At 41.6% G+C, this 17,321-nt stretch overlaps 1 protein-coding gene across 8 annotated transcripts in view; it reads left to right on the top strand.

Annotated features, from left to right (window-relative positions):
- Positions 1-17,321, top strand: part of vav2 (vav 2 guanine nucleotide exchange factor) — a 183,591-nt gene that overhangs the window by 160,429 nt on the left and 5,841 nt on the right. For 2 of the 8 annotated variants that reach the window (XM_068705939.1, XM_068705937.1), the window contains 19 exons: positions 580-679; positions 2,263-2,358; positions 5,097-5,165; positions 5,361-5,447; positions 7,339-7,427; positions 7,578-7,710; positions 8,103-8,117; positions 8,437-8,546; positions 8,748-8,849; positions 10,053-10,141; positions 11,131-11,144; positions 11,300-11,318; positions 12,033-12,160; positions 13,709-13,780; positions 13,912-13,973; positions 14,255-14,371; positions 14,944-15,031; positions 15,121-15,244; positions 17,107-17,193. In XM_068705939.1, the coding sequence (XP_068562040.1) occupies positions 580-679; positions 2,263-2,358; positions 5,097-5,165; positions 5,361-5,447; positions 7,339-7,427; positions 7,578-7,710; positions 8,103-8,117; positions 8,437-8,546; positions 8,748-8,849; positions 10,053-10,141; positions 11,131-11,144; positions 11,300-11,318; positions 12,033-12,160; positions 13,709-13,780; positions 13,912-13,973; positions 14,255-14,371; positions 14,944-15,031; positions 15,121-15,244; positions 17,107-17,193 (1,601 nt within the window). The remainder of the gene's footprint in view (positions 1-579; positions 680-2,262; positions 2,359-5,096; positions 5,166-5,360; positions 5,448-7,338; positions 7,428-7,577; positions 7,711-8,102; positions 8,118-8,436; positions 8,547-8,747; positions 8,850-10,052; positions 10,142-11,130; positions 11,145-11,299; positions 11,319-12,032; positions 12,161-13,708; positions 13,781-13,911; positions 13,974-14,254; positions 14,372-14,943; positions 15,032-15,120; positions 15,245-17,106; positions 17,194-17,321) is intronic. The other 6 variants (XM_068705942.1, XM_068705941.1, XM_068705938.1 and 3 more) reach the window with 5 other exon arrangements.

The following is a 17,321-nucleotide window of genomic DNA, read 5'->3' as shown; positions in this document are numbered from 1 at the left end:
AATTAATATGCGGTACATTGCCGAAAGGCACTAACCAGTTCACAGCTAATTGTGGACTCAAACAGCAATCTCCTTTGTCCCGGTGTTTTTACAAAGATATGGTGCATACCCAACCTTTTTAAAAGAGCCTCATTAGTGCTAATTAAGCCTAATTTTGAACTGTACACAAGGCTTCGGAGGGGATTTATGAGACCACGTGTTTCCTGTTATCGCAGAAAATATCGAAATCAAAATCTCAGCTGTGGATTTCTCTGAACAGACATGAATGTTTCATCGTTTAGAGATTGAACATTCGTAAGACGTGTTGAGCTGCAGAAAGCCTTCTGGGAGTGAATCTAGTTAACAGCTTAGAAATGAAAGAGACTGAGGACATGCACTACTTGTCTTTTCAATACTTTTTATTGATAGACCAAATTTGCTCTTTACTTAGATTGCTTTTCAGCTTTTTTTCACGTTTGAGCCACGGTCAAACATGAATCTACAGTTATTGATGGTGTTTGGTGAATGTCCCGTGGAGGACGACGAGCTGTGACGGCGTGTATAGTCTGACAGTTGTTGTTGAATTGTGTCCTTCACCAGGTTGTTGATCTACGGTCAGTACTGCAGCCACATGGAGAACGCCCAGAAGACACTGGATGAGCTAATAGCAACACGAGAGGACGTCAAGATTAAAGTAGAGGTAATGACCTCCATCACTCACCGCAAACAGATGACAACCCAATGATTTAGTGCTTTTTTGTGAAAAGAATATATCACAGTGCAGGCAGTGAACACGCGATTCTTTTTCAAACTGAAAACAAAATGACTGATAAGCAGACAGATGTGCTGAAGCCCATCTGTCTGCGTATGGACCTGTGATATGTAACCCTTAAAGGGATCATTTGTAATGTTTTGAGGTGTTTTTTTGCGCCGGAGGAAATAAAGCAAGGTGAAGATTTCATTTAATTGATTAATCAGGAAATAAACAACAGACTACTCAATAGGGAAAATAGCCACTACATGCACCCCTACTAGTCATTCAGACATCATTAGATGGAAATGCGTTATGTATTAGTCAATGTGGTAAACTACATATACTATTACAACTATATATCAGTGCTGTCACTGTGCACAATGAGGTAAATGGAGATGTGGTTTTAAAACCACAGCAACCACGTTTCATTGGCAATTATGCAAATGTCTACAATGAGATTCTATAGAATCAGACATCTCTTACAAAATCATTACCCATTAGTATGAAAGTCTAATTCACTATTGAATACATGATGACATTGAATAACTAATGAATTAAATCAATTCATAAATGTGGTCCAAATTTGCCAGGGTCATGCACAAATGTAGCTGAAATCAGAACGGCAAATAATGTAATTTGCAAATATGCTGTCAGAGACGTTGAGTTCATTATGTTTTGTTATGCTGTACTCAACATTATCCCATTTACATTGTCGAGTTTATACTGTTCAGAGTCGGGAATTTGTAGCGACTGCCTTCGAGAGGTCGTGTTAAATGTACTCGAGTTCTTACAGAGAAAAAGTTGTATCACAGATAAGATTTGAATCTGGAAGACATACAGTCCACTTCAGCTGCACGCCATTTTATTATATTTGTGCGCTACTGTTATTCTCTGATCTTCTTTAGAATGATCTGAAGTGATTAGAGAGGAAGGCTATTGCCCTGCTGAAATAGTAGGCTTAAGGCTAATCAGCAGTTTGCACGGCCAGAAAAAAATGTCTCTTGGAGCTGTCGACGAAAACAATTGATGTGATTGCGGCCTGAGTAGTTGGCAGGGAGATACGCTATCTGAAAACACTAGAGCTTTGTAACAGGGTCAAACAGCTTCTCACTATCTTTTTTATACACAATGACCTTGTTTGTAAAGATGGATATGCTGTCCCTTTACAGACGCACCTACACAAACCGGCCTATAAGATGATGCTAACTAAAGACAGCTTCTTTTGGAGCCAGTGCAGAATGCCTAGAAGTGTGTTCATTAATCAGAGGCATTTCCCATGCATGCAGGGTAATTACGTCACAAATAGCTGGAACGACCAGAGCTTTTGTTTCCCCCAACGGAATAAACTGGCCTCCTTATTGCTAATGGAATGCCCCGTGAATGTGTGGAAGCAGTCGCAGCAATGCAACAAAACACAATGAATAATTAAGCACTGAATGAATGCTTGTTAGTAGGAAATGTTCAATGTGGTATTATGCAATGTGTTATGTGATAACCGCGCCGCTCCTTTTTTTCGTGTTGTTCAACAGGAATGTACCATGAAGGTGCAGGAAGGGAAGTTCAAGCTGCAGGATCTTCTGGTGGTTCCCATGCAGAGGGTGCTGAAGTATCACCTACTACTGAAGGTAGGAGGCATCCCACGACCGCAACAGTCCATCTTTGGATGCCCTCCGGCTCTTTGGATGTCCGCGGTCGGATGTTGGTCACGTCTTAACGAAGCACATTCTTCACCACTTTGACTGCAGCACATGGAATGCAAATTGCTATTTCACACTTTACTTTCCATCTTTTAAATATCAAACACTCACCCCCCCTTTAGGCTCAAAGGTGGCTCTGAAATGTTTGTAGCTTAATTTTACTCTTGAAGGTGTTGTAGTCAGCTTGGATTCACAGCGGTTACAGCGGCACAGTTTTCCTGCGACAACAAACGCATCAAAACATTAAAAAAATCTACTTTTTTAAACTAGTTCTGCATCAGTATACACTTTTCTCCTCATCATACTGTGGCTCCAGAGGTCCGTCAGAAGTAGCTTATCTAACAATTTATTGGTAAAGCAGTGATTGTCAATTTTCATCTAGGTTTTTAATAGACTGGCTACAAGCATTGTGGGTTAAAGACAATTCACTTGCTTATTGGTTATTAATTTCCGTTAAATCTAGTCACAATCAGTCCCTGAATTGCAGCCCTCCTGTAAATACCACCATTGTTTGAAACTTGTATTTTGTTGAGGTTTTGCCACAAAGATGATTTCTGCTGTAAGTTGGCCTGATGCTAAATAACTATCCTGCATCGAGCCTGTTTATACCTGTCATTGAGCTTTGACTGGCGACAGTTCTGTCATCACTTCATGTTCGTGTTCACTTCTTTGTATTTCCATATCAACATCCAACCATCTTTTCTTCCTGTAAAACAAAATATGACGTGTGCATTTGTGTCATTTATGGATTTAAAGAATTCGATTTTTCATAATTTCGAAGTTTTTAGTGGCCCAACAGCAGATTATTTTAAATCACTTTAAATCAAGTGCTTAATTTATTAATCTCTTAATTGATAGAAGATTCATTTAATTGTAATGACTAATTAACATTTTTTAGTAATTAATCAGAATAATAATGCCAAACATTTGTAAGATTTCTGCCTCTCAAATTGTTCAGTCCATTTCCCAATAAACAGAATTATTTTGGGTTTTAGCTGTTGGTTAGGAGAAATAATAAGCTACGGGTAGCTATAATCATTAATTGCAGCCCTGCACTGATGCCCTAATATGCAAATGTATTTAAGCACAATGTCTGACCGCTCGCATCATAGCCAATAAATGTCTCCCTGGAGCTCTCCTCCTGGTGTGCTAAACTAGCTGGCCACTGTAATATTCCCCGTGATTAATTGACTTTGCGTCTCAATTATGGATGAGCATATGAGTTTATGATGCGGTGCATAATGGACTGGGATGGGAGGCGGGTGTTTGCTTCAGGTGATTGTCAGACTACGCGGAGAGCTGCTGCGAATTGTCCATTAGTTTGAATCAAACCCCTGCAGAAGTCTCAGCAAGGCGCTGAGGTCAAGTCAACGGCACACTAATCCAATTAAACACACCCCATTTCACTGCTTCCAACAGCTTTGCAGTGAAACACCGCTGCATGCTGTGGCCCTGGGGCATTTCAGACTGACAAGTCCTGTTTTTGTGTGCGCGGGGCCCAGTCATGCACATCCCCGATTGATGTTGTATAGATATCATCACAGTAGCGTTTCCCTCTTTAGTACGGTGTGAATACACGGCTCTCTTCGTCTTTTATGTACCATAGCTGCACTCTAAATAAAGTGAATTCAGTACAGTCACCTCAGAGGTAATTCTCCTCAAGCAGTGTTTGCATACTTGCATTGTTTTTATGAACCCGCGTGATCATTCATATCTTTCATCTAAAGCTTTATGGGCCGTCCAGCAGCGCGTTGTCAGTGGCCAGTTTCGCTTGTGCAAAAGTAACAGACCATGGTATTAAAAAAGATCTGTTGAGTCAGCAGGTCACTTAAATAAAGAAATGAAACGTAATTAAGGTCAAATAGGGCCCAATAGCATTACTTTCATCTTGGCTGGTGCGGCTGGTGGTGGTGAGCCAGTGAGGGCCACTATCCTTCTCGCTGCACTAATAACTCTTACTGATTGTTCGGGGTGGCTGCACAGTGGGGGTTGAACTGGGGGGGATACTATCCTAAGTGTGGAAACGCAGGAATGAGGAATGGAGCTTTTCCAAAGAAGACATTTGATTTGTCACAGCAGGGAAGGCACATTCAATGTATTGTAATTACATTTGTCCTTTAACTGTCATAACGAGTCAACATAAGACATTCCAAAAGGGGGACAAAGCTAGTTAAAGATGCTACATTCTGTAAAAAAAAATACGGTAATTTGTTTATTTATGTGTCATATATGATTGTTTTGGACACTGCTGATGAATCTGCCAACTGACTTGGCATTTTGTTCATGGTACTATAATTAGATTTGATAAGATTTCTTAAATCACCCCCAATAAGCCAGCGGAGGAGGCAGGAGGCAGACAACCACAGATCAAAAACGATGGAACACATTTCTTATTTATTGGCTTTGTGGAGGAAGAACATGATTTGCAGGGGACAACATGTTTACTGTTATCTTGTTTATCATAAAGAACAGTCCGACCTGGAGGCTAGTTAGCGATTTCTCCAGCGTCCTTGTGTATCTCTTATTCATGTACAGTGACGGTGTTTAGGTGCAACTTATTCTAAGCAGCTATACTTTTCTTACAGCAACCTTCTCTAATTACTGAAGGATTTAATGTGTCTGTGTGTTTCAGACAAAATAATGATAATAATGATCTTCCTCCACAGGAACTTTTGAGTCATTCAGCGGACCAACCAGAGAGACAACAACTCAAGGAGTCTCTGGAGGCGATGCAGGTATGTTTGTTCATGGGTGAATAAGAACTATTACATAATAACTCTGCAGTGCTCCAAACCAAAGCTGTAATACATTGTTTCATACAGCTACTGTGTCTCAAAGGATTGTAAATCTACAATGATATGACAGGTGTCAGAAAGATGTTCTGTTTAACGCTGGAAGAACGTTTGCCTTGCTCTCTCTCTCTCTCTCAGGACCTGGCCATGTACATCAACGAAGTCAAGAGGGACAATGAGACTCTGAAGAAAATCAGCGAATTCCAAAGTTCAATAGAAAATCTTGTAAGTTACTGTGAAGTCCTCTGTCACTTTATTTTTCAAGATTGTCTGACAAGTTTGAGGGCTTTGAAAACATAATTTCAGAATTAGCTTCTTACCACGGGTGATGGGATTCTACACGAGGATGCAGTTATCTGACAATAAGAACAATACTGGCTGGTCATATATTGGTTATGAGCAATTTCTGTATTGTATCTGCACTCTTTTCACTGATTTAAAGTGGGAGGGGTTGCTTAAAGGTAAAATCTGGTATTTCTCTGTGCCGATATTAACAATACAAGAATCACAATCAATTAGCAGTTGCTCATGTTGCCAGGGAGACCCACTGTCAATCAAATTGAATCAATCCACACCATACACACAGACCTGATTAGACAATTCAGTCTTTCAGTGTTGAGCTATTATACGTTTAATAATGAGGATGTGTTTTTTAACTTTAACTTCTTTGCTCATTTCGAAACACATTTTTTAAAGGAATAGCTCCACAAGAAAAAAGAATGCTTATTTTAATATACCGGTATTTTATTAATATTGCTCTTTTGCGGTTCTCTGCATGCTAAATCAAGCAGCTGTTTAGCACAAAAACTGGGATCAACTAGCAAATAGGTTTTAAAATCTCAAAGCGTATAATTAAAACATTTTATCTTGTTTCAGTACAAAACCAGTGCAAAAAACATCAAGTTGCTGTGTTACTGACTAGGATTTCTCTAGACTAGATTCAAAATAATCCGTCTCAATCATCTGTTATGATCCACTACAAATGTGTGGCACTGTCAGTAGGAGACCCAGCCCTTCTTTTTTTTCTTTACATTTTGCTGCGTTCGGGGAGTTTCTTGGCTTCAGCCTCTCTAAAAAAAAAAAAAATGAAGTGGCGAGGTGCCAGATCGCAAGCACCCATCCAAGACGGAGCTGTGAAAGTGGCGGACACAGCGCCTAAAAAGATCCAAAGGGAGAGGCGCCAAGGAGACAAAGCTGGTTCCAAAACGAGACTGAATCTGGAGTTGGCTTTCACCCGCTGGCGAGCACCCTCACCCTCAATGAGCCGGGCAGGAGGGGCCAACTTTGAATGTTTGCAAACAGCAACCGCCAAATCCTACTCAATGTGCCTTTAATGTTGTAGTAGAAGATCAGAAATCTGAACCTCAGGTGCTTCTTTGTTTGGGGGGGATTAGGAATTGTCTTCCTGCCATCAGTTAAATTAAACTCCAACCACATAACCATTCAGTAAATAAGATAATATAATACATTTTTTTGTGTCATTTATAATCCAATGTTCCGGCTTCTATTGTCTTTTTTGATGCTAGATTTGACATATTTGCAGAAGTCGTTTTTTATGTATAAAAACGAATACACCGGCACTAACGTTATCACCGGGCTGGAATTCAAAGTTTGTCAGTGTGATTAGTCACCGAGCATCACAGAGCAGTAACCCATTCTTGATAAAGCCCATATTTTCTCTCCTCTGCTTGGAACACTGGCATCATCTTGCTTCCTCCTGTCATGATCCTCCACGAACATAATGTCCCCCAATACATCATTTAGTCCTGCAGAACATTAACAAAAGAAGTTATGTACTTTGCAGACTGAAGTTAAATTCCTAACAGCACTATGTTCACCTTTCACTTCCACTCCTCTTCTGTTGTTTCCTACTGAGGTGAGAATTGTCACTGGGTTCATTGTGCCAAAGATCCAGCCAACAACTAGAAATTAGGATAACGAAGATGGAAAAGTAACCGAACAGCGACCGAATAGTTTCCCAGCTGTACCATTCATTACGTATCTATTTGGATTCTCTCTGAAATTCAAGTGAAGCTGAATTATTCATGTTCTCTCATTAAATTTAGAAGTTATAGTATGCAGTGGACTGACATTCTTTGTGTCCATTTGACCTAAGCAGCAGGTGAAACTGGAGGAGTACGGGAGGCCAAAGATAGACGGAGAGCTGAAAGTGTGCTCCATCGTCAACCGAACAAAACAGGACCGGTGAGTCCCAACTCAAAAAAACGACCCAAAGTACATGAGCAACAAAGTAGCCCAGTTACAATGCCATATTCTCACAGCCGTGATAACAGTGCGTGTGTGTGTGTGTGTGTGTGTGTGTGTGTGTGTGTGTGTGTGTGTGTGTGTCTTCAGGTATATATTCCTCTTCGATAAAGTGGTCATTGTCTGCAAGAGGAAAGGCTATAGCTATGAGCTCAAAGAGATTATTGAACTGCAGTCGTATAAAATGTCGGACGACCCCATGAACAACAGAGACATGAAAAAGGTGAGAAGCGTCCTTTTTGCTTTGCACAGACTCAGCGCAGAACAATTTATAAAGGCAGCCCTCGCTAGTGCAGGTGATGAAACATTCCGAGTAATCATTACAAATGTTGACCTTGAGCTGCACAACCTTGTTGATGCTAACTTCAGATACGCAAACCTATGAGTAATGCATTGAAGTGTCAGATTTGCATTGCGCTTGCCCATGCTTGGAAAAACATCCATGTAAATGCGATGAAGGTCATTTAGGATTCATGTATGTATTGTACTGCAGTGCATTGCGCCACGAGTCTAACGTGCCTTTTTTTGTTTGTTTTCAATCTGCATGTGTACGTCCATGTTTTGCATGAGTAACTGGGTCTTTCTCTGGTGTCTTTCTTTTTGCATGCTTACCAGTCGAGTGGAAAAATGGTAAGCTCAAGTGACCCCTTTATTTAACTCATCTTCTCATATTGGCCTGTGTTTTGGCTGTGGTGGGTTTTTTTGGGGTGTGGGGTGGGGTGGTGTCGTGTTTGCACATGCACCCACCGGCTCTGCGACTGGCTCTCCAGCTTTTGGTCGGATGTAACGCTAAAGCATGTGGAGCATCTTTTATTTCTGAATTAAATGTGACCATATGTACAGTATGCTTTTGCACATATTATATTAAAAACACAGGAATCACAAGCTTCTGTCGTTGCCGTGCCCATATCTCTCCGCCATCTGTTCCTCACTCACGTTTTGTCTCCAGTGGTCGTACGGTTTCTACCTGATCCACCTGCAGGGGAAGCAGGGCTTCCAGTTCTTTTGTAAAACTGAGGAGACAAAGAGGAAGTGGATGGAGCAGTTTGAAATGGCCATGTGAGTACGAATACATAGAAGGGTTTGTAACTTTCATGGAAAGACATTGAGAAACCCTCTCTAGATAGAGTAACCAGATGGGAGTGTCTGTTTGTGGTTAATCCAGTAAATGAAACACCAGAATATCAAGCTTCTTCTTCATCACAAAACAAACAAACTGTCTGTTCCAATCGATTCCGCTTGTTTGTTGTTTACTTCCAGGTCCAACATCAAGCCAGAGAGAGCCACGGCCAATCAGCATAACTTCCAAATGCACACATTTGATAAGAACACCAACTGTCGAGCCTGCAAAATGCTCTTGAGGTAACAACCCTGATATGCCCAGCGCTGATGTGTATAACAGCACATTCATATTCTGCAAATAATAAAGGAATGCGGGTTCATTCAGACTTTGCAAAGCCTATTGTGTAAGCAACAATGTTCAGCAGTGCAAGAGTTATTATATATACTCAGACACAAGATATGTAACATTTGTAAAAAAAATCCATGATTTATACAGTGGTGCAAGCAGCAGTCCGATTATATACTTAAATAAAACATTGCAATACCACAATGTAAACACTCTCTATTTCAGGTAAAAGTCCTGCATCGACATTTTCGCTCTCTAAAGATAATAGTAACTACAGCTGCCACATAAAGAAGCAGCAAATGGAAATAAATGAAAATGGAGTTTAGTACTTAGTATTAAGTAATACGTTTACTTTGTAACTTTCCACCACTGCTGTTATGCAACAGTAATATAGTACTGTACTGTACTTAAATAAAAGTAGTGTGTAGTTCAAACCTTAGAACGTGTCTCAAGAGTGAAGAAGAGTGAAGAACTGAAAGGGCTTAATCGAAGAGAAATTCCACCACATTTGGTGAGCAACAGGCAAACAAACTAAATCACAGAGGGAATTTGTTTTTGGCTGACGTGGACCATCATTAGTGTAAAAGCAATCTTTATTCTACTAAATTTTGACTGAGGTCGACGGATGCTATTTTTAAACATTTCCCTCCCCAGCACCAACCTCTTGTCCCTCAGCGCGCCTCCTCCCTTGTGAGAGTGCTGCTCGATTGCAGCGGGGGGACAACCCGTGTCACTGAATCACCACTTTCACCTCTATTACAGTCAGCCGGCTAAACTCCGCTCACTGTATTGACCCACACATCTCACGGCCTGGCTGACCTAAATTCACAGAGCCAGCGGAAGCGGGGACCAGCGAGATGCTAATTACTGCTGCAGCCCCAGCGGATCCCGTTGTGATTTATGGCACTTACCATTGAACACGGCAGCGTGCGAGGCTTGCAACGTTACAGTATCTGCAACAAATACAGTGCTGCTCTCGAGATTTTTAAAGGATCACAGAGTGGAAATGATGGAGCGCGTGCGACTGCCATCGCAGGCCGATAGTAACAAGCAGCAGCTCCCCTTGTGTGTTGTACTTACGAGAGGTTCATTTGTGTCCGAGACGTTTCCATTTTGCGTTTCTGATGTGTGTGTGTGTGTGTGTGTGTGTCCTCTAGGGGCATCTTCTATCAGGGTTACTACTGCTCTCGCTGTGGAACGGGAGCACACAAAGAGTGTCTGGAAGTCATCACCATCTGTAAAATCAGTAAGTGTCTTGTCTAATCTTCAAGTAGAAACACGGACACAGGTTCACCTTTGAAAGGGTCGATGACTGGGCTGAGCAAATGTTTGGATGAAATTGTTAATCGATGTTGCGTGACAGACATCATTGATGGTTGTGTTGTTGTTTTTGTTTGACCAAATTAACAATGATTGTGAAATTCCATTACTTCCACGAGTGTAAACTTGCGTCCTGCTTGTAGGCTTCTTTGTCCAGCAGGAACATGGGGGTGGGGTTTCCTGTGGGACAGCGGGATGATTCCATTTTGTAGCTGGGAGGCGGGAGGAATTACCTGTCCATCATTTTACACGGCCCCGCTTTTTCAGCACAAGTAGCCCTGATTATCTAGACCAATTAACTTTTGGGTTATCACCCTTTCCAATGAAGCAGCGTCTGCCTGTCATCAGGGATCGGTTCCATTCATACAACTTATCCATACATTTGAATACATTTTAGAGACCAGAAGAGATCAAAATGATCCAATTATTCACAGCATGTGGACAACAACAACGTACACAACAGCATATGATTTTGTTTAGCTGTCCTTTACACTTCAATCATCTGACAACCGATTCATCTCAGATGTATCTAGCGACGCCTTGAAGGGGTCTCAGCCCCCACCTTGAGAACCACAGATTCACTCAACCTCAATTCAGAAAATCATAGGCCTGCTCTCTTAAAATTGGAGCCAGCTGTGTACATCTGGGTGAGGTTCAAATAGATATAATGGGCTCAGGCACTAGGTGGAGAATGTGTGAGCGTCGCCGCATAGTTTGGCTCCATTCAGCTTTCTTCGTGACTGCTTTTGGGATGAAGCCAAAATACAGCCTAGCAGGTGAAATTGCCTTCATGTTTAACAAAGCATATTAAAATGAGGAACACGAAGCCCGAACACCTATCATGATAATTGCTATACTCAAAAGTTAGCTCAGACGCTATCCCTGACACTCACTATTTCTTTTGTCTTGTTTCAGATCCTCATGACTTGGTGAGTAGATCTCATTACTCGACATACATGTTAGCATTACTATCTTCCTCTAATTGCCATTTCCCCTGATGTTGCATTTATTATTAAATTATACAAGTAAGATATAGGTTTGTAACAGTATTGTTGATCAAGTATTTGTTTGTCTTTTATTAAAGGAACCTGGAATGTCATCAGGTAAGATCACTTCCTGTCACCTAAACATGATAGGAAACACTTCCATGTGAGGCTGGATATTCTGTCAGCTGTCATGTTACATGTTTGTTATAGATACAGATGTTATTGAACTGCACAGTGCTCTACTGCCATCTGGTGGACAGATGCACGACACGTGCACCACAGCAACATTATCAACCACGCAGAGATGGTGGCAGTGCACAGATAAATAGAGATACTACATGCACAACATGTTCAAATTAAATTCAAAAGCATGAAGACTTTTTATATAAGAGGGATCATAATTGTTCTACAGTATCTTGAAATAAAAAGCAGTACACAGTGGTCGGTCGGGAAAGGGTGAGACACAGTTTAACAAATACAAAGTTGCTCTTTGTAAGATTGTTTTTGACTATTTTCTAGCATTTTTTTGTCTCATACGGTACTGGAAAGTGGACAGATTATGGGACACTATGCAACAAAAGTCCTGGACCAGATCTGAGTCCTTGGTGTTGTGGTTATATTATATATCTTAGACCACTGTATCGCTCAGTGGGCAAGATCCTAATGCCAAATCACTATGTGCAACCTAAGAAGGAACCACAGTGAGCAGCACTCTGTCCAGACAAAGTTAGATTAAACCTCTTTTCCTCTTCTGTCCCTTGCTATCAACCTAACTGTTACTCTTGCTTACATCGAGTGAGACTCACTGCAGACATTGCATTGTGTTTCCAGGTCCCAAGATGGTGGCAGTGAGGAACTACCATGGCACACCGGCCCCTATTGGCAAGACGGCGCTCTCTTTTCAAACGGGAGATTTTATCGAGCTGCTGAAGGGAGATCCTGACACCACGTGGTGGGAGGTAAAGCAGTCACTCTCTAGTGGTGCTGGTATATGGATTTGGTTACCTTTCACCAGCTTAGCTGTCTCCCCCTTATTTAACATGAATGCCACAGTGAGCTGGCTCTAGCCTTATATTTAGTGTACAGACATGAGAGGGGTATCAATGTTCTTTTCTCAATCTCTGCATTAAAGCAAAGCTCTTTTCCCGAAATGTCAAACTTTTCTTTAAAAGTCCGTCAAAGTCCAGGTCACGGTCAGGAAACACCATGTGAGGTCAGATAACCTGTGTTCACCCATTCACACACATGACGCAATGACTGTGTGAATGTGAAGAGGATACGACTGAACTATATTTTCTCGATTAAGCTTAATATAATCATTTACATCGTGATAAAACCTACATAGACATAGATTTGAAGGAATTTGATTATTAGCTAAACCTCCTTTGCCTTTAAAGTTGAAGCACACATGGTTGTTTTGAAGGATTTTACATTTGTTTGGTAGGACAGACTTCAAACAGACAGGCAATACGGGGAATTAACACGTTGAACCAGGGACGTTGCCGGTTATCTTCCTTTAGAACTGGAGTACAATTTCTTGTTATGTGTCAGCATATTTGGGCGATAAAATTCAGATTCTTCTGGAAAAATAAATCAAGTAAATAACTTACAGCAAACAGTACTTGCTTGGCACCAGCTGACTTACCCATGGGCGTTCAGTTTTATTTCTTACGCATCTGTCGCACACTGTCACAGATTCTTTTATACTTTCTGATTCTGATATTAGCAGGCACTAATGAGACAATCATTCTTCTGATTTCAAGAAGCAAGATGAAGACTTCTTCTTTAACAATGATAGGACCCTCTCGAGGGCATTTGCCTCTGATTCAGGGACTAATTTGAGACAGTGGTTGCATTGGCCCCTCGGTTTATTTCTGTTCATATGGCAACATTCAAAAGCTGTAAACAAGCCGTTCTGTCCGTGGTCCGAAATATTAAGATTTGCCTTCAAATGCTTCCTCCTCTTCATATTCAGTTTGAGAAATGGATATTTTATAATAATCACATGATTAATATCTCAATTAAATAGTGCCCATCGCCGTCAGAGACGGGCTCTAATGGGTGCATACCACCACACACCCGCACGGCAATTGTTCTCCAGACAGCGCATCAGGTAAACTTGATTAGATTATCTTCAGGCATGCTTCTAGTCTAAGATATATTTCATATCAAGCAATGCACCAGTTGTTTTGGATGGTAGGGTTGATTGCGTTCTGACTGCACACAAACCGTTTTAGAGTTCGAGTAGAAGCAAGCCCCCCTCTCTCGGCATCTCAGCCCGCTTGTTTTTCCCCGCATCCGAGTGTGATTGATGGCCGAACTTGACAGACGCGTTCATCTTACTGCGGGTGCAACACCCGAGCATCAACGTGTCAAAGCCAGCACTGTTTTTGATTATAGGACTTCTAATCTTCTAATGCATTTGTTTGCATTACGTAAAGCACTTTTATTTGCCCCACTATTTGAAGTTCATGACAAATAAACATGCCTTGTCTGCTGTCTTTCAGGGAAAGCTGATACAAACACAAAAGAGCGGCTTCTTCCCCAGTTCATGTGTAAAACCCTGTTTGGACCCAAAGGTAAGTAATCCATGTACACTAGGTATGCATTCGAAGAGATTCAATACCGTACAGATGGATCTCTGAGGGCCTTTAAATGCTTTATTCTATTTATAAGGTGTTTAATGTGCCGTGTCTTCTATTTGTTACAGCCCTTTCAGTCATTATCCAGCCGGCAGTCCTCAAGGGAATCAGACTACTATGGATATCCTTGGTAAGACCCTTAACTTCATCCTCATGTATACTATATACCTGCTATTGTCCTCAGGTCACTATCCTTTAATTACTTTAGATTTATTCATGTTAATTCCTGCATACTGTTAACTTCATACGCTTGTTCAATTAAAATGAACTCACCCCAAACATGACCGCATTAAAAAGATCAATTACCACATGACTGTTTGATGTCAACAATTTGTAAAGTCTTCACCGTGTCATTTGATGATGTAACTTTGTATTTGAAGGTGACAACATGTATTCTCTGCTCCTCTCTAGGTTTGCAGGGAACATGGAGCGCCAGCAGGCCGATAACCTTTTAAAATCCCACAGCAGTGGGACCTACCTTATCAGAGAGAGGACAGCTGAGGCGGAGAGGTTCGCCATCAGCATCAAGTGAGTTTCACGTCTTACAGCAGAGGGAAAATCTCACGGGAAAGGTTTTTAATCCACATCTCATGGGAAATACAAATTCTCAAGGGATGCCCCAGTCAGCATTTCCCCGAGCCTCTTTTTGCTCCGGCTAATTACCACTCGGTAATTGCTTTTTTTTTTTTTTTTTTTAATTATGTTTTTTGTATGTATTTCCTCCACTCAAATGCATCGCGATGTTGAATGTTTGAGCTCGTACTGGAGCTGTCATTGTGAACAGTGATGCACTGGGAGACATGCTTTTGCACATTTGTCTTTAAGTCTTTAAGACAGGTGCAAAGTGGCTGTAGGGACCCGCCTTCAGACAAATCATTTAATATTTCCCACAGTCGGCCTCAGCTAGTGAACATTTCTTTATTTTCATCTGTTAGTCCTTCAGGTATACCACAAAAATATTTCATGTTGACAGCAGCTGAACACATTACACCAAAGGCACATAAGAGGAAAGAAATATCAACAATAAGAAACAGAGACAGACAACATGTGTTTCGATAAAGTATTAAAAGTATAGTTGTGATTTTTTTTCTATTTTACAGATTCAATGATGAAGTAAAACACATAAAAGTCATTGAAAAAGACAGCTGGATTCACATCACTGAGGCCAAGAAGTTTGAGAGTCTTTTGGTAAGTCGTATCTTTAAATACCAACCCAAAATACCCTGGATGTCAGTGTGGACAAAAAAAAAAAATACTGATACTGTGTATCATAACAGGAGCTGGTGGAGTACTATCAGGCCCATTCCCTGAAAGAGAGCTTCAAGTTGTTAGACACCACATTGCGATACCCCTACAAATCAAGAGAACGCTCTCTAACGCGGGCCAGCACACGCTCACCAGGTAAGCCTTCCAAATATTCCTCTGCTCCAGCACTTAGCCTGAGCCACAGACACAAGGAGTGGAATGACTTTAAGTCTGGTGTCAAACATCAGCCAGTAGCAGTGCACAGCCTGACCATAGTAAATACTTGCCCTAACAAGCAACACAATCTACTAGTCAGTTGACAGCTAATGAATCACAGTCAACAAGCGTTTTGGCAGAGAAAACACCTCTAAATGTGTTGAGTGCACATCCCTCCTTATACATTTCCAAAGCCAAAATTAAGTATTTTATATCCAGCATTGTTTACGGCCATGTTTACTGGCTTGGGGACTTCTTCTTCTCTGTCTTTGCTGTTGCTTTGCTGCACATCTTGGCATGAATATCATTTGAAGGGTGGTTGAGCTCACCCCTAGAGAAAGGGGGAGGAGCTCAGACGTCTGGCAGGAATTCTGAGCTGAACTGCTCTTATTTGGCGTCAGTTGAGTTGGTTCGGAAATCTGGTTTTTGACGACTCCTGGACACATCTCTGTGGCAGCATTCACGGCACGCCCAGATGGGAGGAGACCACTGGGCAGACCCAGAACACACATTCAGTCTGGCCCCCAGAACAACTCGGATTACCCCATGAAGGGCTGGAGGACATGACATGGGACAACGACGTAAGGGCTTCTTTTGTTAGCCCGCTCCATCGTGACCCTGACCTGGACAGGCGGTAAAAAAAAAAAAAGGATGAATGGATATTTAGGCCCAGCGACTAATAGCACATTGTATTTCAACTTATTTATCTGCCTGCTTCTATCAATAGTTACGATAGAACTAATTGGACTCTAAAAATATGTTATAATGAGCAAGTGCAGTTTACAAATGTAATGCGGTTTTACCTGTGGATAGAGCAAAGAAGGGTAAAATGAATGTGACAGACTACCTCCCACTCTCTTTGTATTCACTGGTGCTCACTTCCTTCCCTGGCCAATGGCTCCCTTAACTCATACAGAGAGGAATGGAGAACGCCCAGAGGGTTAACAGGGCAGAAAAAGAGACAAGCAGTGTGAAATAGATAAAGAGAGAAAGTCAGCTAACTCAGAGGCCTGTGGACTGGCTGTCTAAATTGGCGGCCCCTTTGCACAAGCCTCTGTCCTACATTGGTCTGCCTTTGTTTGATCTGCAGGAGGAACTGGCCTCTACGGACAGATTTTCCCTCCTGCTTTGGCTGAATTTGGATATAAATGGAGATAATTGAGCCTTTGCTGATGACGATGTGCTCTTGCTCTCTCCCTAAGTTCCCAAGCACACACTTTCTGTATTTTTGTGGTTGCAGGCCCGCAAGAGTGCATCGAAACAGTAAAAGCCATGGCCAATCCCATCAGCTACTCTCATTCCCTTTAAAAGCTATGCTGTCTGCATCATTATGTACCGACACTTTGGTAATGGAGTCCAGATGCACCTTGTCTGGGAGGCTGTACAGAGTTGTGCAAATGTACGGCAGGCAAAATATGCTGCGAAGAGCACATGGTGACCCATTTTAATTCAAGGTTCACGTATTGAAAGTCAGGCGTTCGTCATGTTTTCTGTAATTTTGTGCAATTTAATTTGACTCATTATTTTCATGAAGTGATAATTGGGGTTGCATTCAGTCTACATGCAACGTTAAACACGGGAAAAACTTTTTAAGCCTTTACATAAACTGGTAATCAATTTCTTTTAACAAATTGTCATTTTCAGTCACACCACTAAAGCAGTGAAATCATGACGAGATTGAGATACCAGAACCTCATCTTTACGAGACAGACAACTGATATTCGCTCCTTTTGAACTCTGCTTCTCTGGCTCCAGCTCTGCATTTCCAGCTTTATTTCCTCGTCTTTCTCTTCTCCTCTCAGCAGCCACCTGCGCCTCCTACAACTTCTCCTTCCTCAGTCCGCAGGGCCTCAACTTCTCTTCTCAAAGTTCAGCTCCCTTTTGGTCAGGTACTCCTGTCTTTTCTTGCTCCCGTTGTCCACGTGCACCTCGATGACTGTAATTTCATAATCTCGATCTCATTACGTCTTCTCTATGGCGCTCTCTTTCATTAACTACACCATTTCAGTTCTTCCCG

Source organism: Cebidichthys violaceus, unplaced genomic scaffold (genome assembly GCF_023349555.1).
Source record: "Cebidichthys violaceus isolate CVI_PGR_0920_01 unplaced genomic scaffold, fCebVio1.0.p SCAF_12, whole genome shotgun sequence".
Taxonomy (NCBI): Eukaryota; Metazoa; Chordata; class Actinopteri; order Perciformes; family Stichaeidae; genus Cebidichthys; species Cebidichthys violaceus.
The sequence above is the reverse complement of the archived record's forward strand: the minus strand, read 5'-3'. Positions and strand labels throughout refer to the sequence as shown.